At 43.6% G+C, this 25,776-nt stretch overlaps 1 protein-coding gene across 2 annotated transcripts in view; it reads right to left on the reverse strand.

Moving 5' to 3' along the window:
• GGNBP2 (gametogenetin binding protein 2) overlaps positions 1-25,776 on the reverse strand; it is a 350,746-nt gene that overhangs the window by 202,996 nt on the left and 121,974 nt on the right. For both annotated transcript variants that reach the window (XM_040424123.1, XM_040424122.1), the window contains exon 4: positions 18,096-18,194. In XM_040424123.1, coding sequence (XP_040280057.1) covers positions 18,096-18,194 — 99 coding nt within the window. The remainder of the gene's footprint in view (positions 1-18,095; positions 18,195-25,776) is intronic.

Consider the following 25,776-nt stretch of genomic DNA (forward strand, 5'->3'; position numbering starts at 1 on the left):
GTACGGAGATACCAGATGTGTGACACTTTTTTGCAGCCTAGGTGGGCAAAGGGGCCCATATTCCAAAGAGCACCTTTCGGATTTCACAGGTTATTTTTTACAGAATTTGATTTCAAACTCCTTACCACACATTTGGGCCCCTAGAATGCCAGGGCAGTATAACCACCCCACAAGTGACCCCATTTTGGAAAGAAGAGACCATTTTCCGCTAACTTGTGACAAAAAAAAAGTTCTATGAACTCACTATGCCCATCAGCGAATACCTTAGGGTGTGTACTTTCCGAAATGGGGTCATTTGTGGGGTGTTTGTACTGTCTGGGCATTGTAGAACCTCAGGAAACATGACAGGTGCTCAGAAAGTCAGAGCTGCTTCAAAAAGCGGAAATTCACATTTTTGTACCATAGTTTGTAAACGCTATAACTTTTACCCAAACCATTTTTTTTTTACCCAAACATTTTTTTTTTATCAGACATGTAGAACAATAAATTTAGAGCAAAATTTATATATGGATGTCGTTTTTTTTGCAAAATTTTACAACTGAAAGTGAAAAATGTCATTTTTTTGCAAAAAAATCTTTAAATTTCGATTAATAACAAAAAAAAGTAAAAATGTCAGCAGCAATGAAATACCACCAAATGAAAGCTCTATTAGTGAGAAGAAAAGGAGGTAAAATTCATTTGGGTGGTAAGTTGCATGACCGAGCAATAAACGGTGAAAGTAGTGTAGGTCAGAAGTGTAAAAAGTGGCCTGGTCTTTCAGGGTGTTTAAGCACTGGGGGCTGAGGTGGTTAAGTCCCACCAGAGGTTCTCAATCGGATTTAAGTCTGGTGACTGCGATGGCCACTTCAAAATGTTCCAGCCTTTAATCTGCAACCATGCTCTAGTGGACTTAGAGGTATGCTTGGGATCATTGTCCTGTTGGAAGGTCCAACATCTCCCAAGCCTCAGGTTTGTGACGGACTGCATCACATTTTCATCCAATATCTCCTGCTACTGAAGAGAATTCATGGTACCTGCAAACGCTGAAGCTTCCCTGTACCTGTAGAAGCAAAACAGCCCCAAAGCATGATTGACCCCCCACCATGCTTCACAGTAGGCAAGGTGTTCTTTTCTTCATAGGCCTTGTTCTTCCTCCTCCAAACATAGCGTTGATCCATGGGCCCAAACAGTTCTAATTTTGTTTCATTAGTCCACAGAACACTATCCCAAAACTTTTGTGGTTTGTCCACATGACTTTTGGCATACTGCAGTCGACTCTTCTTATTCTTTGGAGACAGCAAGGGGGTGCGCCTGGGAGTTCTGGCATGGAGGCCTTCATTATGCAGTGTGCGCCTTATTGTCTGAGCTGAAACTTCAGTACCCACATCTGAAATCTTTTTTCAGTTCCTCAGCAGTCACACGGGGACTTTTCTCCACTTTGCGCTTCAGGTAGCGCACAGCAGTCGAAGTCAGCATCTTCTTTCTGCCACGACCAGGTAGCGTTTCAACAGTGCCCTTTGCCTTGAATTTGCGAATGATGCTTCCTATGGTGTATTTTGGTATGTTTAACATCTTTGCAATCTTCTTATAGCCATTGCCCTTCCTGTGAAGAGAAATCACCTCTTCTCTTGTCTTCCTGGACCATTCTCTTGACTTCACCATGTTTGTAAACAGACCAGTAAATGTCTAGAACAGACCTGGGCAAACTACGGCCCGCGGGCCGTATACGGCCCGGCGGACCTTTTAATCCGGCCCCCGGCATTTTTGTTGCCGCCGCCGCCGCCGCCGGCCCTGTAACAGCACGGAGTCACTGTCCGGAGTGAGGAGGGGGCGGGGCCCGCGGCCGCTCTGCGCTCCGCTCTGCTGCCTGGCCTGCCTGTCTCTTTAACAGAGCAGACCAGTGGCTGCTGGAGCGTGATGCAGCTGCCGCACAGGCAGAAAGAGGAAGGAGGCGGAGCCCCAGCCAGCAGCCACAGCCAAAGCCAAGCAACTAACAGAACTTACAGGTATTTGGTGGGGGTGGGGGGGGCTCATATAGGACAGGGGGACAGTGTGTGCTTTCCTGCCTGCTACTACATCACCCCCCCCCCCCCCAGGGATTGTGGGGGTCATTAAGGGTTGGACTTGCTGCTGATGTTGAGTGTGCCAGTGTGTGTGTGTCCGTCCCTGTGTGTGTGTGTCTGTCCCTTTGTGTGTGTGTGTGTGTGTGTGTGTGTGTGTGTCCGTCCCTGTGTGTGTGTCTGTCCCTTTGTGTGTGTGTGTCTATCCCTGTGTGTGTGTGTGTTTGTCCCTTTGTGTGTGTGTGTGTGTGTCCATCCCTGTGTGTGTGTGTTTGTCCCTTTGTGTGTGTGTCCCCGTCCCTGTGTGTGTCCGTCCGTGTGTGTCTGTCCCTTTGTGTGTGTCCGTCCCTTTGTGTGTGTGTGAGTGTGTCTGTCCCTTTGTGTGTGTCCCCATCCCTGTGTGTATGTCTCTCCCTGTGTGTATCACCTTGCCCACAGTGTTCCTATGTCTTGACGCAGCTGCTTCAGAACGTTCTGTGCGGGGAAGAAGATGGAAGAGGAGGCAGCGCCAGCATGGAGTCTGTGCGATAGACACAGGGAGGCACACTAAGGACGAAGGTAACACTTCCACATGATCTACACTAGTGTTATCTGTGGTTTTACATAGGACTGCAGGTAACACTACTACATTATTTAGCACTAGTGTTATCTGTGGTTTTACATAGGACTGCAGGTAACACTACCACAAGGTTAGCTCACACAGGGCGCCTGAACACCTAAGGCCGGCCCTGGCTGCGCACCCCAGCGCCAAGGGATGACGTCACTGATGTAATATGCCTCTTATATGTGGAGAGCGGTGATGTCACAGATGTAATATATTACTTATAAGTGATATATTACATCAGTGACATCACCACTCTCCACACATAAGTAATATATTACATCAGTGACATCACTGCTGTCCACATATACCGGTAAGTAATACATTACATCAGTGACATCACCGCTCATCACATATATGTGGAGAGCGGTGATGTCACTGATGTAATATATCGCCTATATGTGGACAGCGGTGATGTCACTGATGTAATATAACATTATATGTGGAGAGCGGTGATGTCACTGATGTAAAATATCACTTATATGTGGAGAGCGGTGATGTCACTGATGTAATATAACATTCTATGTGGAGAGTGTTCATGTCACTGATGCAATACAGCGCTCCAGATGGCGACCAAAATGGTCGCCAATGCGCCTTAAAATTTGCAGATGGCGACAAGACTTGTCATAGGCTACAGGCCTGAGGTCTATTTGGTAGTGAAATCCCAGCGCAGGCAGGCATGATGATGTCATCACGCCCGCCTGTGCCAGGACGCGGTGATTTTATGCAGTATTGAGTTTAGCCTTTTGGCCCGGCCCTCCAAAATATTTTCAGTTTCTCATGTGGCCCCATCGAAAAAATAATTGCCCACCCCTGGTCTAGAAGGAGCTGAGTATCACAGTCCTTTTAAATCTGCCTAATTGGTGCTTATTATGCTTGATTGCTGCTCCTTGACATCCACAGGTGTTTTCAATACCTGATCGAAAACACTTGAATGAACCTCTGTTCTTAAGAGTGGTAGTCTTTAAGGGGTTGAATAATTGTGTCAATGAAGAAATCACAAAAAAAAACATTTAATACTGTATTACAAAAACAATTGATGTAATTTTAGTTGCATTTGGTTCTTTAAAAAGTCCTTGTAAGATTTCATTCTGAACACAATTACAAATGTACACTAAATTCCCTAAAACCCTTTACAGCATTGGGGGTTGAATAATTTTGAACACAACTGTATGTCATGAGGAAGGATCGGTATTGTGTCTGATCCAAAACATGTAGACCTGACTAACTGGCTTTTATCTGCACTGCAAAATAAAGGTAACATTTTAGGCTACTTTCACACTTGCGTTAGGTGCGGATCCGTCTGGTATCTGCACAGACGGATCCGCACCTATAATGCAAACGCTTAGATCCGTTCAGAACGGATCCGTTTGCATTACCATGAAAAAAAAAATATGATAATGCAAACGGATCCGTTTTGACTTTACATTGAAAGTCAATGGGGGACGGATCCGTTTGAAAATTGAGCCATACTGTGTCAACTTCAAACGGATCCGTCCCCATTGACTTACATTGTAAGTCTGGACGGATCCGTTTGCCTCCGCACGGCCAGGCGGACACCCGAACGCTGCAAGCTGGGTTTGGATGTCCGCCTGCTGAGCGGAGCGGAAGACAAACGGTGCCAAACTGATGCATTCTGAGCGGATCCGCATCCACTCAGAAAGCATTAGGGCTGGACGGATCCGTTCGGGGCCGCTTGTGAGAGCCTTCAAACGGAACTCACAAACGGAACCCCGAACGCTAGTGTGAAAGTAGCCTTAACCGAGCTGGACCTTTTTCTCTTTTTACTTAAGCAACGCTGTGGTTCTTGGCGTGGTCCGTGCTTGGTGTGACAAAGTTTGAGCACGCCTATACTCTCTTTGCCATTCATTTCTATAGGGCCACACAATGTGCCGCCAGGATCCGCACTCCCGGGTCTGCATTTCCATTCAATAAAAATAGAACATATCCTATTCTTGTCCGCAACTGCGGACAAGATTAGGCATATTCTATTATAGTGCCGACGATGTGCGGTCCGCAAAATGCGGAACGCACATTGCCGGTGTACATGTTTTGCTGATCCGCAAAACACACACGGATATGTGAATGGACCCTAACACATAGTATCAGGATGTTAAATGCTAGGGTTGCGAAATAGGAATATTAAGCAACAATGGTGGTGTATGCATAGTATGGAGAACAATAAAAGCCTGTATATTTTTACCCCAAAAAAAGAAAAGGCAACAATATAAAACTGTAATAGAACAGAATAGGGTTGAATATGACCAACATAAGGTTGAGTTTGACCTGCAGATATTAGATAGTCAAGCAGTATGACCATTCAAGTATCTTTAACTAGATAAGCCAACATAGTAATCCATAAACTACATTACAACCTGTAAAACAGAGCAAAATGAAAGGACTTCCGGTTCCGGCTCTGGGATGCAGGCAGCAGCGTGAGGGAGCTCCGGTAACCTCTCACTGATTGATACACCCCGCTCGTAATATACTGGCAATAGGGGACTGCGACCGGTGCGTTCCGGTCCCCGAACACCTAGAGTCCATCAGTATATGGACCTATACTTACTGCGGAGCGGCAAAAGGAGGATCTCCAAGGGAAAGGGCAGGAACATAAGCGGCATGCTCGGCAAGATGGCGGACTCGTGCCCTTCTTCACCTTCTCCACGGACACAAGTGCTGCAGGAAGGCCGTAAGATTGAAGTGCCAGCTAGCCAGCAGAGACCCTCAATGGACATAGACTATAAACTACTGGTTATAGGAGGTGGCCAAACACTTAGCCCCTGACATAAGGGACACGCTCACTACGACTCTTTCTGCCTCACTGCAGCAGCTGCATGAGGCAGTCTCCCAGCATGACATGAGACTGGAGGAGCTGGAGCAGAGAGTGTCGCAGGCTGAAAATGAAACCGCTGCATTTGCTCAAAGAATGAATGAGATGTCCAAGCAGAATGCGATTCTGTATGACTGGGTGGAAGACCTGGAGAACCGGTCCAGACGGAGTAATTTACGTTTGCTGGGGTTACCCGAAACATTTAAACCACAGGCCTTGATGGACATTTGTGAGAAAGATCTACCGAAGGCACTGGGATTGGAAGGGCGCTATAAAGTAGAAAGGGCGCACAGGATAGGCCCAGTAATGGAGGTGCAGCAGCGGCAGACGAGATCGTCTAGGGGCCAGGGTCCTAAACCGCGTCAGGTCATTATTAAATACCTAGACTATTGTGACAAGGAAGCCCTGCTCAGAGCCTACAGGGCTAAGAAAGGTCCATTGAAGCTGTTGGGACATACTGTGCTACTTTTTGGTGATTATTCTGCAGCTGTGGCCAGGAAGAGGAGAGAATTTAGCCGCATCTGCACCCTCCTACACCAGAGGGGATGCAGGTTCCAATTGCAGTACCCGGCAAAGCGAAGGGTGATGCACCCCAATGGATCCAGCACGATTTATCATGACCCGACGGCAGCGGAAGAGTGGCCTAAGTCGTACCGAGCAGAGAGTCCAAGTGACCCGGAGCGGAGAAGACAGAGAGCGAGAATATCCAGAACCCGGGGCCAGGGGGCGAGGACAGTCAGGCCGGGTGGAAGAATCATACCCTAGGAGATGAATTATATCCCTTGTCATGTTACATGGGGTTGTATAATATCCTTTAGGGTTCCTAGGGGATTGGTTTGTCTACTGGATCTCATATGTTGTAATACTCTGGTACTACATCTTTGTTCGTTTGGGCTCCGGTTGAGACAGCCAAATTGTTATTTTTTGTTATTTTTAGTACCAATGAAATACTGCACTTGGGGTGGATAATACTAGTTGCAGTGTAGACAGCCGCGAGAGAAAGTTACGTTTATCAAATGGAGAAACCTCATGTGGGGCAAGCATGAATACTTTCCTGGTTACCATAGTGGGAGGTGTCTGCAACCCAGAAAAAAAAAGGGAAGTTACTATAGTAGTTAAAGTGGTCGAGATTAGGGAAGTGGGGAGGCAGTGGTGAAAATGGTGTGTGAAGGAGGAGCTTAAGAAACGGTTTGTGGTCTAACATTTGTTTATTTGTTTGTTCGCAAGGGATCTCTCTGGGCGCTTTCGGTGAGTGACGTGGACCCCAAGCTCGGTAGGTTGTAATAAAAACTCACTCAGTTGACAGACATGAAGGTGATAACTTGGAATATCAAAAGGTTTGAAGTCACCTCATAAAAGGTGGATGATTCTTCGGCACCTTAAAAAACTCCAGCCCAATGTTGTTCTTTTACAGGAGACACATCTTGAGGCACATGATTTTGATAGAATGAAAAAATTATGGGTGGGTAGAGTTGTTGAGTCCCCGTCACTCAACCGGAAGGCGGGGGTGATAACGCTTATCAATAAGCAGTTGAACTTCCAGGTTTTACAACAGACCAATGATTCTCAGGAAAGATGGGTACACTACTGCAGGTGCAAAATACTCAATATAGCATATACAATGTCTATTGTCCTAACACAGGGAATTCTTCCTTCCTAAAAGATCTGGAGTTGAGACTGCTAGGGGATTCATGCGTAAATAAAATCATAGGAGGAGATTTCAATCTCCCAAGATAAAGCCTTGCAACAGTTATTGGTGGGTGGGGAACTAGAAGATGTTTGGAGTCAACTTCACCCTGATGACAGTAGTTATACTTTATTCTCACGCCCAAAACTCCTGGTCTCGTATTGATTACTTACTAGTGACCCACAATTTAGTGCATAGGGTGGAATTCTCAGATATAGGAGATATAGTGATCTCTGATCACGCGCCGGTGACGCTGGTAGTAAGTGACACCTTTCCTAGGGGGACCTGACTACATATGGCGATTCCCCTCACATCTCTGCGCCAGAGAAGAGTTTGTGGAAAAGTTGACTATTTGGGGGGAGGAGTATAAGTCAGATAATGTGAATCACCTTGAAACACCAAGTCTGTTCTGGAACACTTCCAAAGTAGTGTTGAGGCAGAATCATGGGGTACCTGACAGGACTTAAAAAGAAAGCCCAATCGCAGTTGGATCAGGCAAGCCAGAAGGTTAGGGTGACTTACATAGATTTTAAACAGAAACCCACAGAGGTCAATAGGAAGAAGTGGATTGAGGAACGCCAGGTTTTTGAAAAATGTGTCAAGGAAAAATAATTTATTACGTAGCTCTGAGTTTGAAGCTAGGCTATTTAAGTATGGCAACAAATCAGGGAGGCTCCTAGCCAATTTGGAACCAACCACTCATATCAAATTGCTACCCAAACCTGGGAAAGCTCCGTTATCTCCGGGATCGTACAGACCCATTTCTCTGATTTTATCCAAAATTATAGCAGACCGGTTGGCCAAGGCATTACCATCATTGATAGGACAGGAGCAGGTGTGGTTTGTCCAGGGTCGAGCTGCGGTGACAAATATCAGAACAGTACTTGCTGTTTTGGACAGGGTACAGCATGATCCAGTGGAGGGGGAGTCACCAGCCATGCAAACACTAGATGCCGAAAAAGCGTTTGACAATGTCAGGTGGGCCTGGAGGCGGTCCTAGATAGAATGGGGATCACAGGTGCCTTTAGGGTAGTTTTGTCACAGATGTATCATAGGCCGCAGGCGAGGGTCTTTACGCAGGGACATTTGTCCAAACCTTTTGATCTGCAAAAGGGGACCTGGCAGGGGTGCCCACTATCCCAGTTATTATTTAACCTAGCACTCGAACCCCTGGCTAGAGAACTCTGCAAATCTAATTTATTTGAAGGAATTAGAATAGGAAAGGCACAAGTGAAAACGGCACTATTCGCCGATGATATTATCCTATTCATGTCAAAACCACATGAACAGATTGATAGAATTTTCAAGGCCTTGGAGAGCTTCGGGAAATATTCCAGGTATAAAGTAAACACTTCAAAATGTGAACTTTTGCCGATTAGCCAGAGGACACATTCTGATGCGGATGGTAGTAAGGGCGTTACGGGTTCTTTAATAAAATCCCAAATTAAATACCTAGGTATAAAAGATCGGACGGACGCCGCACTCTATTGGTTAAATTACCCACCTTTACTCAATAAAATTAAAGAGGATCTAGCCAGATGGCAAAAACTACCATTATCATTAATGGGCAGGTGCCATTTAATTAAAATGATGGCAATGTCCAAACTGATGTATCCACTCCAGACCATACCGATACTCCTACGTCATGTAGATGTGAGGAGCCTAGAGCGGTGTTTTACAAGTTTCATTTGGAATGGCAAGAAAGCAAGAGTCTCGCTGCGGAAATTGAAACTGAGGAGGGAGATTGGAGGGCTAAATCTTACTGATGTCAGGGGTTACAATTTAGCTTGTTTGAGTAGACATCTGATAGATTAGAATAATGAGATGTCTCACTGAACCAATCTGAGGTTGGAAAGGCAATTGGCAGCGCCTTGGGACTTAAAAGCTGTAGTACATACCAAACTATCTCAATTACCTCGCTTAGCAAAATGCTCGCTAATTTTTTGCGGGACTCCATTATAATGTGGAAAAACCTCAGAAAGATGTATAAACTACCATACCAGATCTCGTAACATCTCCCTATTCATAATAACCCAGCTTTTAAACCAGGGCAATCCGAACGGTCGTTCCGGGATTGGAGGATCAAAAGGTATTAGGAGAGTAAGCGATTAGTTTCACAACCAAGAAGCCAGGTGGGTGACTCTACAAGAACTGGAGAGTAGATGGGGGTCTAACTGGATCTAATTTGTTCCCATATCTGCAGATCAGAAACTATTGTAAAAGCCTAGCCCTTAACATGGCTGGCGAGTGGAACCGGAATAAATTTGATTCACTCATTGTGTCCAACAACAGACAATCCATATCACATCTATACAGCAGTTTGCGGTCCCTTTGGGAAGACTGTCTCTCAGGGATTGTTTCAGAGATGGGGGAACAAATTGGATATAGTAGAGATACAGCAGATGGTGAGAACTGGCATAGCAGCCCTGCATAGGGCAGTGGTAAACAAGACGATGAGGGAAACTCATTTTAAAAATCATACACCATGCATTGTATGGATTTGATCTGCCAGCAACTAGTGCAAAACCAAATAGGATAGTAGCTTGCCCTAAGTGTGGAGTTGTACAAAATTGGAGGAGTATTGGAAGAAAGTCGGTCAGGTTTTACGGGGAGGGTAGTAATTATAGGGAGGAACTTGATATTCAAGTTGCAATATTACATGCAGAATTGCAGGAAGTGTCGACTGAGGGAGGAAGAAGGCAGAGCAGAGGCCTCACAGCAATGGGGCACAGGATAGTCTTAGAGGCTAAAAGGTGCCTGCTATCTACTTGGCTGGAGCCAAGGATCCCATCAAAGGAAGAGTTACTTAGACGTCTACATCATATGTATCATCTAGAATGGCTGGAAGCAATTGGAGAAAAAAGAAACAGCCGGGAAAAAGTTGTATAAAACCTGGAAAAAGTTAATGTTAAATTACATGGAGGAGGCAGAAACATCTGTGGCCATGAAGCAGTTTACCCTAACAGCCTGGTATTTGCAGGAGGATATCAAGGGACAGCTGGGAAGGCTTAGGGTCTGAAGCCGTTAGTGTCTTAGGATAGGATGAGACAGAGGAGTCAATGATGTGCCACGATCAGGGGTATCGATGATGGAGAACAAGTAGGGAGCTCAGAGAGATGTGTATTCCCTTGATAGTTTTGTACTTGGTTTACGATCATTTTTTTATTTATTTTTTTGTATTATGAGGGGGGGGAGAGGGAGAATAAAATAAAAAATGTATTGTGTTGGTGTATCCTAACATTGATAGGTCATTAACTATGTATGGCATGTAAGATTGTGGAAATGTGAACTTTACTGTACTCTGGATGATACTATAATGTTTCTCAAGATCATGGCGCAATACTAATAAACATTTTTGTCAAAAAAAAAAAAACGGAGCAAAATCTCCAATATTAAGGGATAGTAAATCTGAAAGGATATCAAAAACACAGAACATTCTGTAAAGGTAGACTACATATCATACATTAATTGCTCACATGGACTACACTAGGTAGCCTTTATCGATAGGTTCAAATACAAGAAAGTCAGGTCCATAAATATTGGGACAGACAATTCTAACATGTTTGGCTCTATACACCACCACAATGGATTTGAAATGAAACAAACAAGATGTGCTTTAACTGCCGACTGTCAGCTTTAATTTGAGGGTATTTACATCTAAATCAGGTGAACGGTGTAGGAATTACAACAGTTTGCATATGTGCCTCCCACTTGTAAAGGAACCAAAAGTAATGGGACAATTGGCTTCTACGCTGTTCTATGGCCAGTTGTGTGTTATTCCCTCATTATCCCAATTACAATGAGCAGATAAAAGGTCCAGAGTTCATTTCAAGTGTGCTATTTGCATTTGGAATCTGTTGCTGTCAACTCTCAAGATGAGATCCAAAGAGCTGTCACTATCAGTGAAGCAAGCCATCATAAGGCTGAAAAAACTAAAACCCATCAGAGATAGCAAAAACATTAGGCGTGGCCAAAACAACTGTTTGGAACATTCTTAAAAAGAAGGAACGCACCGGTGAGCTCAACACCAAAAGACCCGGAAGACCACGGAAAACAACTGTGGTGGATGACCCAAGAATTCTTTGGCTGGTGAAGAAAACACCCTTCACAACAGCTGGCCAGATCCAGAACACTCTCCAGGAGGTAGGTGTGTGTGTCAAAGTCAACAATCAAGAGAAAACTTCACCAGGGTTAATATAGAGAGGGTTCACCACAAGATGTAAACCATTAGTGAGTCTCAAAAACAGGAAGGCCAGATTAGAGTTCGCCAAACGACATCTACAAAAGCCTTCAGAGTTCTGGAAAAACATCCTATGGACAGAAGAGACCAAGATCAACTTGTACCAGAGTGATGGGAAGAGAAGAGTATGGAGAAGGAAAGGAACTGCTCATGATCCTAAGCATACCACCTCATCAGTGAAGCATGGTGGTGGTAGTGTCATGGCGTGGGCATGTATGGCTGCCAATAGAACTAGTTCTCTTATATTTATTGATGATCAGACTGCTGACAAAAGCAGAAGGATGAATTCTGAAGTGTTTCGGGCAATATTATCTGCTCCTATTCAGCCAAATGCTTCAGAACTCATTGGACGGCGCTTCACAGGGCAGGTGGACAATGACCAAAAAGCAACCAAAGAGTTTAAGGGAAAGAAGTGGAATGTTATGCAATGGCCAAGTCAATCACTGACCTGAATCCGATTGAGCATGCATTTCACTTGCTGAAGACAAAACTGAAGGGAAAATGCCCCCAAACCAAGTAGGAACTTTAGACAGTTGCAGTAGAGGCCTAAAAGAGCATCACCAGGGATAAAACCCAGCGTCTGGTGAGGTCTATGCATTCCAGACTTCAGGCTGTAATTGACTGTAAAGGATTTGCAACCAAATATTAAAAAGTGAAAGTTTGATTTAGGATTATTATTCTGCCCCATTACTTTTGGTCCCTTAACAAGTGGTAGGCACATATGCAAACTGTTGTAATTCCTACACCGTTCACCCGATTTGGATTTAAATACCCTCAAATTAAAGCGGACAGTCTGCAGTTAAAGCACATCTTGTTCGTTTCAATTCAAATCCATTGTGGTGGTCTATAGAGCCAAAAATGTTAGAATTGTGTTGATGTCCCAAAATTAATGGACCTTACTGTATACCATATAAACAGCTGAAGTGAGTAGATAATATTTATCAGTCCAGTGATTTCAGGTAGCTGGTTTGGCCAATATTGAATGTTGTGGCCTTTGGCTATTCTCCCAGCGTCTTGCTGGGCGCTGAGGAAGCGGGGCTTGAGTTGGACTGTGGATGAGAGACCATCAGTATGTTTGCTAGCCAAAGTGCTTCTTGTCCTTCTTCCAGGGACCGTATACTCTGGTCTTTGCCTTTAACTTGGAATGATAGCCGAAAAGGGAAGCCCCAGCGATATCAAAACTCCGCTTTCTGTAGGGCTAATACAACTGGTTGCAATTGTCGTCTGCGCTGTAGCTTGGATGGTGCAAGATCAACAAATAGCTGAACAGTACAGTTTATTCATGGTAAGGGCGAGATGTTCCTTGCTGCAGCAAGGAGCATATCCCTAGCCTCAAGGTAGTGCAGTTTAAGGATGACATCGAGTGGCAAGAAGGGTTTTCTTGGTTTATTCAGCGCTCTATGTATGCGATCTATACGGAAATTATGGTGGTCAGCTTGCGGTAGTAGGGCGTGAAATAGGTTTAGAGCCGTGTCGTTCAAAGCCACACTTCTTGAGCGATTTCCTAGGTCTTCCTTTTTCAGTTCTAATTGTGCCAGTTTCATCTCAACGTCATCTAGATGTGTTTTATCAGCATGAAGAATATCTATCATTTCTTCTGTTTTAGTCTCCATCTACCCTTTGGCCAAGATCATGCATTTGTTTGGAGATATCTGATACAGCATTTTCAAGTTCTTGTCTGAACATTTGTTTCACGTTTTCATACAGTTCGGTGGCATTAAACCCCTGGGCTGTGTGGTTTTCTGATGCTGTTGCATTGCTCAGTTCCTCTGGCGAGTTAGGTGGAGATGAGGACTGATAATTTGTACCAGCCATGTCCAGGGTGTGCTGTGTACAGAAGAGTGCAGGGAGGGACTGTGATAGTTGATAATTACTTAGCAGTAATTGGATTTTCCATTTAGCCTCCACAATGGCACTAAACAGAAGGTTACCCCGCCTCCCGGGGACTGTAAACAACGTGGAGAAACAAAAAGATTTAAAAGCCTCCTCCCCTTTACCTTGTCAAGTAAGTATCCAAGGAAACATAGGTGATGCGGAGTAGGAATATTTATATAATTTTCTGGTGAGAAGGTATACATTACTAACAAAACACAACAAAAGACAATATCAAAATACGCAACATAACATAGGGTGGGAACTCCCAGTGCCGCTGTGGAGGCTAAATGGAAAATCCAATTACCACTAAGTGTAATTATCATCTTTTCCATACGCCTTCCCAACGGCACTAAGCAGGAGGATTAACAAAGAAAACAGATAAGACTTTACGACCAAAAGGAAAGGTCCCTATTTGAGACATCTAGTCTGTAATGTTTAAATAAAGTGGACGGAATGGACCAGATGGCAGCCTGACAAATCTGGGCAAAGGAAGCAGAAGCACCTTCTGCCCAGGAGGTTAACATTGCTCTTGTCGAATGAGCTTTCAGATGCAAAGGAAGGGGAACACCCTTTTCCCTGTAAGCAATAGTCATTTTAATCCAACGGGAGATAGTTTTTTTTTTTTTTTTAAGCCCCCTGACATTTGTTCTGCACTGCATTTTGAAGTAGAAGGCGATGAGACTTTCTTATTTGCCTAGTAGCTTGCAGGTAGGCGAAGACACACCTCCTGACGTCTAAGTTGCGGAAACTAATTTCTCTGTTGGACCTAGCCTGTGGGCTTAAAGAAGTAATGAGATTTCTTGTTGGCAGTAAACTTTGTAAATATCTTCGGCAAAAAGGATGGTTCAGGTTTTAGAATTATTCTGTCATCCAGGACGGTTAAATATTGTGGTCTGCAAGATAAGGCCTCGATCTCCCTCACTCTCCTAGCCGAGGTACTGGCCAAAAAGTGCTAAGCATCTCTGGGAACTCCTTCAAGACTGTTGGAAGACCATTTCAGGGGACTACCTCTTGAAGCTCATCAAGAGAATGCCAAGAGTGTGCAAAGCAATAATTAAAGCAAAAGGTAGCTACTTTGAAGAACCTAGAATATGACATATTTTCAGTTGTTTCACACTTGTTTGTTATGTATATAATTCCACATGTGTTAATTCATAGTTTTGATGCCTTCATAGTCATGAAAATAAAGAAAACTCTTTGAATGAGAAGGTGTGTCCAAACTTTTGGTCTGTACTGTACAAAAAAAAAAAAAAAAAAAAAAAATGTAAAAAAAAAGTTGACTATCCGAAAGGTTTTAATTTTTTTTTGAATGGGATGTGGCTCCTGGCCCGTCCAATTCAACACAGTGTCCTCTTTTTTAGACCTGATGTGAGCGGGGAAGAAGTTGTAGATTCTGCCCCAACCCCTTAAACCCCCTTAATGACCAGACCACTTTTTACAATTCTGCACTACACTACTTTCACGGTTTATTGCTCGGTCATACAACTAACCACCCAAATGAATTTTACCTCCTTTTCTTCTCACTAATAGAGCTGTCATTTGGTGGTATTTCATTGCTGCTGACATTTTACATTTTTTTGTTATTAATCAAAATTGACTGAAATTTTTGCACAAAAATGACATTTCTCACTTTCGGTTGTAAAATTTTTCAAATAAAACTACATTTCTATATAAATTTCTCTCTAAATTTATTGTTCTACATGTCTTTGATTTAAAAAAAATGCAATAAGTGTATATTTATTGGTTTGGGTAAAAGTTATAGCGTTTACAAACTATGGTGCAAAAATGTGAATTTACGCACTTTGACTTTCTGAGCACCTGTCATGTTTCCTGAGGTTCTACAAAGCCCAGATAGTAGAAACACCCCACAAATGACCCCATTTCGGAAAGTAGACACCCTAAGGTATTCGCTGATGGGCATAGTAAGTTCATGGAAGTTTTTATTTTTTGTCACAAGTTAGCGGAAAATGATTTTAATTTTTTTTTTTTTTTTTCTTACAAAGTCTCATATTCCACTAACTTGTGACAAAAAATAAAATTTTACATGAACTCACCATACCCCTCACGGAATACCTTGGGGTGTCTTCTTTCTAAAATGGGGTCACTTGTGGGGTATTTATACTGCCCTGGCATTTTAGGGGCCCTAAAGTGTGAGAAGTAGTTTGGAATCCAAATGCGTAAAAATGCCCTGTTAAACCTTAAAAGTACTCGTTGGAATTTGGGCACCTTTGCGCACCTAGGCTGCAAAAAAGTGTGACACATGTGGTATCGCCGTACTCAGGAGAAGTAGGACAATGTGTTTTGGGGTGTCTTTTTACATATACCCATGCTGGGTGAGAGAAATATCTCTGTATAAGACAACTTTTCCAATTTTTTTATACAAAGTTGTCATTTTACAGAGATATTTCTCTCACCCAGCATGGGTATATGTAAAAATACACCTCAAAACACATTGCCCTACTTCTTTTGAGCACAGCGATACCACATGTGTGACACTTTTTTGCAGCCTAGGTGCGCAAAGGGGCCCAAATTCCAATGAGTACCTTTTAGGAGGGCATTTTTAGGCATTTGGATTCCAGACTTCTTCTCACGCTTTAGGGCCCCTAAAATAACAGGGCAGTATAAATACCCCACGTGACCCCATTTTGGAAAGGAGACCCCCCAAGGTATTCCGTGAGGGGCATGGCGAGTTCATAGAAGTTTTTTTTTTTTTGGAAAAGTTAACGGAAATTGATATTTTTTTTTTCTCTCACAAAGTCTCCCTTTCCGCTAACTTGTGACAAAAAGTTCAATCATTCATGGACTCAATATGCCCCTCAGCGAATACCTTGGGGTGTCTACTTTCGGAAATGGGGTCATTTGTGGGGTGTGTTTACTGTTCTGGCATTTTGGGGGGGGGGGGGGCTAAATTTGAGCAACCCTGTAAAGCCTAAAGGTACTCGTTGGACTTTCGGCCCCTTTACGCACCTAGGCTGCAAAACAGTGTCACACATGTGGTATCGCCGTACTCAGGAGAAGTAGGGCAATGTGTTTTGGGGTGTCTTTTTACATATACCCATGTTGGGTGAGAGAAATATCTCTGTAAATTGACAACTTTGTATAAAAAAATATTAAAAAGTTTTCATTTACAGAGATATTTCTCACACACAGTATGGGTATACGTAAAAATGCACCCCAAAACACATTGCCCTACTTCTCCTGAGTACGGCGATACCACGTATGACACTTTTTTGCAGCCTAGGTGCGCAAAGGGGCCCAAATTCCAATGAGTATTTTTAGGATTTCACAGGGCATTTTTTACGCATTTGGATTCCAAACTACTTCTCACACTTTAGGGCCCCTAAAATACCGGGGCAGTATAAATACCCCACAAGTGACCCCATTTTGGAAAGAAGACACCCCAAGGTATTCCGTGAGGGGCATGGCAAGTTCCTAGAATATATTTTTTTTGGCACAAGTTAGCGGAAAATGATAGATATATTTTTTTCTCTTACATAGTCTCATTTTCCACAAACTTGTGACAAAAAATAAAATTTTACATTAACTCGCCATGCCCCTCACGAAATACCTTGTGATGTCTTCTTTCCAAAATGGGGTCACATGTGGGGTATTTATACTGCCCTGGCATTTTAGGGGCCCTAAAGCGTGAGAAGAAGTCTGGAATATAAATGTCTAAAAAAATTTACGCATTTGGATTCCGTGAGGGGCATGGTGAGTTCATGTGAGATTTTATTTTTTGTCACAAGTTAGTGGAATATGAGACTTTGTAAGAAAAAAAACAAACAATTTCTGCTAAATTATGCCAAAAAAAAAAAATTGTCTATGAACTCGCCATGCCTGATCGGGCGAACACTGCGTTTTTTGTAGAGCCTATAGAACATGTCCTATTCTTGTCCGCAATTACGGACAAAAAAGGCATTTTCTATATAGTTCCGGCAATGTGCGGATGCGCAAAATGCGGAAAGCCCATTGCCAGTGTCAGTGTTTTGCGGATCCGTAAAACACATACGGACGTCTGAATGGAGCCTTACAGGGGGGTGATCAATGACAGTGGGGTGATCAGGGAGTCTATATGGGGTGATCAGGGGTTAGTAAGTGACGGGGGGGGGGGGGGGGTGTAGTGTGGTGCTTGGTGCTACTTACAGAGCTGTCTGTGTCCTCTGGTGGTCGATCCAAGCAAAATGGACCACCAGAGGACCAGGTAGCAGGTATATCAGACCACGGACCAGGTTGCAGTGGACCAGGTTGCAGTGCGGACAGACCACGGACCAGGTTCCAGAGGACCAGGTTGCAGTGCAGACAGACCACGGACCTATTCAAATTGAATGGGTCCGGCCCGCTGCACGGATGTTGTCCGTGCATTGGGGACCGCAATTGCGGTCCCCAATACACAAAACAGCCGCACAACGGCTGTGTGCATGAGGCCTTACAGAAATAAATGGACTTTTGCACGATATTCTAATTTATCGAGTTTCACCTGTATGTATTTTATTGCAGGTTTCAATGCCCACAGTGGTTGGAATGGTGGGGAGCAGGAAAATAAAAAGTAATCTAGACTGCTTATTTGCAGTACTGATGCAGGAATCAATCTATTTAAAACACAGTTTAAGCTGCCATAAAGCTAGGGATATAGCCTTTAGAAATCAAGAGTGAGGTTTATGCAGACCTCACTGATAACCATTTCTAATTGCTGTACCTAAGGATTTATGGCAGCTGGTACCATGAACCATTCTTATTTTAAACCTTTCAATTTTAGTCCAATAAACACCCCTCTGAAGGGGGCCCCCTCTGCAGCCCAAACACATGATTATTTAAGAACTTACCCCAAAGGTTTTGGTTTGTGTGTGTCTAGAGAATGTAGTTGACACCTTTTATTCTTTTTGCTTTTTGGAATCGCTTCAATTATACCACTGAGGTTAGTCCTAAAAAACAAAAAAATTAATATTACGGTGGTGTCAGAAAAGCTATTTGTGACAGTTTGAGCCAAAAGGTGGTTCCACTAAAACAAAAGAAGTCCTTCATTTACATTTCATATACCTTTTAGGTTTGGCACAAAAAAAAAAAAACACATCACACTTTCAAAAAGTTGCATATGTTAAAAGGGTTATAATACACATGTACAGTTGTGGCCAAAAGTTTTGAGAATGACACATATTAGTTTTCACAAAGTTTGCTGCTAAACTGCTTTTAGATCTTTGTTTCAGTTGTTTCTGTGATGTAGTGAAATATAATTACACGCACTTCATACGTTTCAAAGGCTTTTATCGACAATTACATGACATTTATGCAAAGAGTCAGTATTTGCAGTGTTGGCCCTTCTTTTTCAGGACCTCTGCAATTCGACTGGGCATGCTCTCAATCAACTTCTGGGCCAATTCCCGACTGAAAAATTAGTGGGTTTTTGTTTGTCCACCCGCCTCTTGAGTATTGACCACAAGTTCTCAATGGGATTAAGATCTGGGGAGTTTCCAGGCCATAGACCCAAAATGTCAACTTTTGGTCCCCGAGCCATTTAGTTAGCACTTTTGCCTTATGGCACGGTGCTCCATCGTGCTGGAAAATGCATTGTTCTTCACCAAACTGTTGTTGGATTGTTGGAAGAAGTTGCTGTTGGAGGGTGTTTTGGTACCATTCTTTATTCATGGCTGTGTTTTTGGATAAGAAGCAACCCCACACATGAATGGTCTCAGGATGCTTTACTGTTGGCATGACACAGGACTGATGGTAGCACTCACCTTTTCTTCTCCGGACAAGCCTTTTTCCAGATGCCCCAAAAGATCGGAAAGAGGCTTCATCTGAGAATATGACTTTGCCCCAGTCCTCAGCAGTCCATTCATCATACTTTCTGCAGAAGATCAATCTGTCCCTGATGTTTTTTTTTTTGGAGAGAAGTGGCTTCTTTGCTGCCCTTCTTGACACCAGGCCATCTTCCAAAAGTCTTCGCCTCACTGTGCGTGCAGATGCGCTCACACCTGCCTGCTGCCATTCCTGAGCAAGCTCTGCACTGGTGGCACTCCGATCCCGCAGCTGAATCCTCTTTAGGAGACTATCCTGGCGCTTGCTGGACTTTCTTGGACGCCCTGAAGCCTTCTTAACAAGATTTGAACCTCTTTCCTTGAAGTTCTTGATGATCCTATAAATTGTTGATTGAGGTGCAATCTTAGTAGCCACAATATCCTTGCCTGTGAAGCCATTTTTATGCAACGCAATGATGGCTGCACGCGTTTCTTTGCAGGTCACCATGGTTAACAATGGAAGAACAATGATTTCAAGCATCATCCATCTTTTAACATGTCAAGTCTGCCATTTTAACCCAATCAGCCTGAGATAATAATCTCCAGCCTTGTGCTCGTCAACATTCTCACCTGAGTTAACAAGACGATTACTGAAATGATCTCAGCAGGTCCTTTAATAACAGCAATGAAATGCAGTGGAAAGGTTTTTTTGGTATTAAGTTAATTTTCATGGCAAAGAAGGACTATGCAATTCATCTGATCACTCTTCATAACATTCTGGAGTATATGCAAATTGCTATTATAAAAACTTAAGCAGCAACTTTTCCAATTTCCAATATTTATGAAATTCTCAAAACTTTTGGCCACGACTGTATATATTTAGTAAAGCAGTGACTGGAAAGGTCATATATGCTGTTTATCAGGGGTCTCAAACATGGGGCTCCTGAGGCAGTTTTGTGCAGCCTGTTAGAAATCAGGGGGGGGGGGGGGGGGCACAGTATTAACTAATGTGCCATTCCATTGGGGGAAGCGCTCATTGGTACAGGAAAGGAGGAGGTGAGTGTTCCTTTTCACCTTTCGCAGGTGTGCTGCTCTAGGTCCTGAGAGTGTACATCTTCAGGACATAGTGTGCGTATGCCTGCACAGCTATGCAATGTCAGGGTGCAGTGCAGTGCAGTGCTGGTGCTAGGGTTGCAGCAGGTATCCAACTATCAATACTTTTAGACCCGGATCGATTTGATACCAGGATTTGCCATTTACCAAATTTGCACATTGGGAACATGAGGTCATTACACCTCGGCTGGTGACAAGTCTGGTGCTCTAGCGTCGCTATATTGACGACATTGTTTTTATTTGGCAGGATAGTGAAGAACATCTAAATGAGTTTTTAGCACAGATCAATGTTAACGATAGGAACTTAAAATTCACTACTAAGATCAGTAATTCTGAGATTGAATTTCTTGACCTCAAAATATAAATCAGAGGCACCAAACTTCTAATGCAGTACATATCATAAACCAGTGATGAAGAATGGACAAATATTATATACTAGTTGCCATCTCCCCCGCTGGTTAGTTAACATCCCTACGAGCCTTTAGTTAACATCCCTTTAGAAGGCTCAAGAGAAACTGCACTTTAGATGAAGATTTTGAAAGGGAAGCAATAGTATTAAAAGAACAGTTTTTAATTAAACAATATCCAGTAGATACCCTAGATTCGGCCTTAACCAAGGTAGGAAACATGGAAAGAAAAAACTTTGATAGCAAAAAGAAACAGGAGGAATTGGGGGACAAGATACGGATAATCCTTCCCTTCCATGGTCAATACAAGAAAATCAATTCACTAATACGCAAGCATTGGCATCACCTGCAAAGAGATAAAATCATAGGCCCTTCCCTGCCGAACAATCCTCTAATCTCTTATACTAAAGCACCTAATTTACGTTTGAAGATTGCACCCACAATAAAAAAATAAAATAAAAAAAAAGAAAGCATTAAATCGAACTGGCTCAACTTAAAAGGCTTCAATAGATGTGGAAGTTGCAATAAAACTGTAAACTAACGCACTTCCCCCAAAAAAAAAAACACACAGGTTCAGTCTAAACAAAATTCCTTTAGTCACACAATTAAGGCTACTTTCACACTTGCGTTAGGAGCGGAGCCGTCTGTTGTCTGCACAGACGGATGCGCTCCTATAGTGCAAACGCTTGCATCCGTTCAGAACGGATCCGTTTGCATAACTGTTCATTTCAGATCAGATTTTTCACTTCGGAAAACTCAGATCCGACAGTATATTCTAAACACAGAAGCGTTCCCATGGTGATGGGGACGCTTCATGTTAGAATATACTGAGAACTGTGTACATGACTGCCCCCTGCTGCCTGGCAGATGCTGCAGGCCCCCCCCCCCCCCCCTCCTCCTGTAATTAACTTATTGGTGGCCAGTGCGGCCCCCCTCCCTCACCAGTATTAATTGTAACCAGTGCGGCCCCCCTCCCTCTATATTCATCGGTGTGGCCAGTGCGGATTCCCAGTATTAAATATGACCAGTGCGGCCTCCCCCTCCCTCCCTCCCCAGTATTAAATATGACCAGTGCGGCCCCCCTCCCTCTATATTCATTGGTGGCCGGCCAGTGCGGATTCCAAGTATTGTGACCAGTGCGGCCTCCCCTCTTCCCCCCAGTCCTAATTAAATCTCCCCCCCCCCCCCCCATCATTGGTGGCAGCGGAGAGTACCGATCGGAGTCCCAGTTTAAATCGCTGGGGCTCCGATCGGTTACCATGGCAGCCAAGACGCTATTGCAGTCTTGGCTGCCATGGTTACTTAGCAATAAATACAAGCATTATACTTACCTGAAGAGCTGCGATCTCTGTGTCCGGCCGGGCGCTTCTCCTACTGGTAAGTGAAAGGTCTGTGCGGCGCATTGCCTATAGCACAGACCTGTCACTTACCAGTAGGAGGAGCTCCCGGCCGGACACACATCGCAGCTCTTCAGGTAAGTATAATGCTTGTATTTATTGCTAAGTAACCATGGCAGCCAAGACTGCAATAGCGTCTTGGTTGCCATGGTAACCGATCGGAGCCCCAGCGATTTAAACTGGGACTCCGATCGGTACTCTCCGCTGCCACCAATGATGGGGGGGGGTGATTTTAATTAAGGGGGGGGGAGGGAGAGGGGAGGCCGCACTGGGGAAGCCATACTTGGAATCCGCACTGGCCACCAATAAATATAGAGGGAGGGGGAGGCCGCACTGGTCATATTTAATACTGGGAATCCGCACTGGCCACCGATGAATATAGAGGGAGGGGGGGCCGCACTGGTTACAATTAATACTGGGGAGGGAGGGGGGCCGCACTGGCCACCAATAAGTTAATTACAGGAGGGGGGGCAGGGGGCAGTCATGTACACAGTTCTCAATATATTCTAACATGAAGCGTCCCCATCACCATGGGAACGCCTCTGTGTTAGAATATACTGTCGGATCTGAGTTTTACGATGTAACTCAAATCCGATGGTATATTCTAACATAAAGGCGTTCCCATGGTGATGGGGACGCTTCAAGTTAAAATATACCATCGGATCGGAGAAAACTCCGATCTGATGGTATATTAATAGGGACTCCTGACTTTACATTGAAAGTCAATGGGGGACGGATCCGTTTGAAATTGCACCATATTGTGTCAACGTCAAACGGATCCGCCCCCATTGACTTGCATTGTAAGTCTGGACGGATCCGTTTGGCTCCGCACGGCCAGGCGGACACGAAAACGCTGCAAGCTGCGTTCGGGTGTCCGCCTGTTGAGCGGAGCGGAGGCCAAACGGAGCCAAACTGATGCATTCTGAGCGGATCCGCATCCATTCAGAATGCATTGGGGCTCTACGGATCAGTTCGGGGCCGCTTGTGAGAGCCTTCAAACTGAACTCACAAGCGGAGCCCCAAACGCAAGTGTGAAAGTAGCCTAAGGATAGTCTATCTGGTAATTCTACAGACGTTATTTATATTTTGGAATGTCCATGTCACAGACAGTACATAGGTCGCACTAAGAGATTATTCAAAAAAAAAAAAAGAATAGCTGAACACATAGGTAACATAAAAAAGGGCTATGAGAACCACAGTGTCCCATCATTTCAAAACACATCACAACAAGGAGCCCTCTGGCCTAACCTATATAGCGCTGGAAAAAAAACAGAAATCCTGGAGAGGGGGCAATCATATCGAATATGTCCAGGGCCGAATCCCGTAAGATCTTCGAATTTGAGACTATTGCCCCTGCTGGCCTTAACGCAGAACTAGAATTGTTCAGATTTTTATAGGGAGGTGTGCCCCTTGGGGACGGTCTGTCGAGGTCCGGCTGTCTATCAGCACCTCGACAGCCTCTCCCCGTCGGGCCCCTCTCCCCGTCGGGCCCCCCTCCCCACATACATATTCTTAAAGGGAACCTGTCACCTGGATTTTGGGTATAGAGCTTAGGACATGGGTTGATAGATGGCCGCTAGCACATACGCAATACCCAGTCCCCATAGCTGTGTGCTTTTATTGTGTATAAAAAAACGATTTGATACATATGCAAATTAACCTGAGATGAGTCAGAGCTTGAAAATATGACTCTTCTCTGGTCAGACAAGTAAGATATGACTCTTATGTTAATTTGCATAAAAGGCGGGAAGTACAAAAATGCATAATACTTATTGAATTGGTCTGCAAATGAAATGAAAAGTGTAATTTAGATGTTTAGGGTAACACAATGAACATTTAGAAATGCTCAGTAAGGGTAGCATAGTAGAGGTGACAGGTTCCCTTTAACCAGCACATCAGCTATCAACAGATATTAGACCAAGAATGTGAATATGGACACAAGTTAAAGAATTTAAAAATATCATTGATTATAATTTGATTGTCGATTTTATTATAATCTGATGGTCGATTTTATTTTTCTACTATTATCATTTATTTTAGTTATCAATAATATTGTATCAGAATTTCTGTATCATTTTTATGATTACGGATATCAGTAACAATATGATTATGGAAACAGAGGAAACTGTAAATATCCCATCGACTAATGTAATCTGATGGCTGATTTTATTGTCGAATATTATAACCTGATGACCGATTTTATGTCGATTATTATTATTTTATATGCTGATTGGGAGCCTATTTTTATAATATTATCATTCGATTACCACCATCATGGTTCTAATAACAGTATTGTGTTAATTTATTACTGTATATTATCCCATTATTTAGTATATGGGTAAATTATAAAGAATTCCCACATGGAAAGATACCAACTAGATCTGTTCCACATCTTACCAGTGTCCTATATTCTAATGATCCCTCCCCTATAAATAGGAAGGAGATTAATAACACTGTCCACCACTGATGAAGGTGCAAGTGTGCACCGAAACGCGTTTGGTATAGGACAGACAGCACAAGGACTTATAACGATATAATAAGTTGAAAATCGCTACATAAGGAAAAAAATCGCTATATGATGTCTACAGAGCAGGCCATAAATTCGCTGACGTCACTACCCAGCTGATCACAGTAACAACTTTTTCCGGTCACGTGGGACGCTATCCTCTGCACCACGTGGGAACGCCGCATGAGAAGCCAGGACGCCATAGCGAAGAGAGACGCAGAGGGAGCAACGAATTACATGCGCGCCAACGCCATCCAGGATCGGACTACAGCCTACACAGTCCAGGGTACTGTGAGTATAGAACCTGCCTACAGCTGAGACCCACAACAAATGGGGTAAGACTACTCTTTTTTTTCTATACGGCTGCTAACCTTTGTTTGTGACATAAGAGCAAGACTACAAATATTCAAGACATCATCAGCTCTTTATGCTATTTATTTTGATCCCAACTACCTGTTTATGTGATTTTATTTATCTAGATTTTTACAATATAATACTGTGTATATCTGTGTGCTTTGCCGATACCTCCATACAGACTGATCACCTGTATGAGTAGGTAATCCATAACCCCGAGGGATATATATAGTCCAACTGACTATCTGTGGCCAAGACATTGCTGAGACACAGTGGTGTTATATATTTTAAACAAATAATAAATAATCCTTTATAATTCACATTTGTAACGGATTCTATATATACCCAGCCATTCGAGTGCCCTCCACCTTTTGAATCTCTGTAGCATTTACCAATACAAGGTTGCACTACTCTGCAGCCTAGTATTTGTTAGAGAAAATGGCACATGCCACTCTCAGGCCACGCCATATTCTTTTCATCCTCAGCCAGCACAGTGGAGAAGGAGCCAGTCCCTCTATCCCCACTGTGACGCGGCTGCTGCCACTAATATCAAGTGCAGTGAGGAGGTGGTGAGGGGCTGTGGCCACTGCTCCACCAATGAAGATAAGTTTACCCCTAAATACAAATAAATATAAGCTATAGGTACCAGCCGTATCACATACCCGGCACCATGCCTCAAAAACAGGGAATGCGATCAGCTGAACTGGGGCAATTAACCTCTCAGGTGTGGCACCTGAGGGGGTTAATTGCCGCGGTTCAGCTAATCGCTGCGCCTCGTCATTGAGGCAGGGTACCGGGAATGTGATACGGCTGGTACCCAAAGCCTATATTTGTATTTAGGGGTAACTTATCTTTATTGGTGGAGCAGTGCGCCCCCCCCCCCCCCCCCCCAGTATTGTAATAATTAAAATCATCCTATTCACCCTAACAGATCTATATTAGGGTGAATAGGACAAGGGTTCTAGCACTTTGAGAATAGTTATTAACCCTTT

Source organism: Bufo bufo, chromosome 3, assembly GCF_905171765.1.
Source record: "Bufo bufo chromosome 3, aBufBuf1.1, whole genome shotgun sequence".
Taxonomy (NCBI): domain Eukaryota; kingdom Metazoa; phylum Chordata; class Amphibia; order Anura; family Bufonidae; genus Bufo; species Bufo bufo.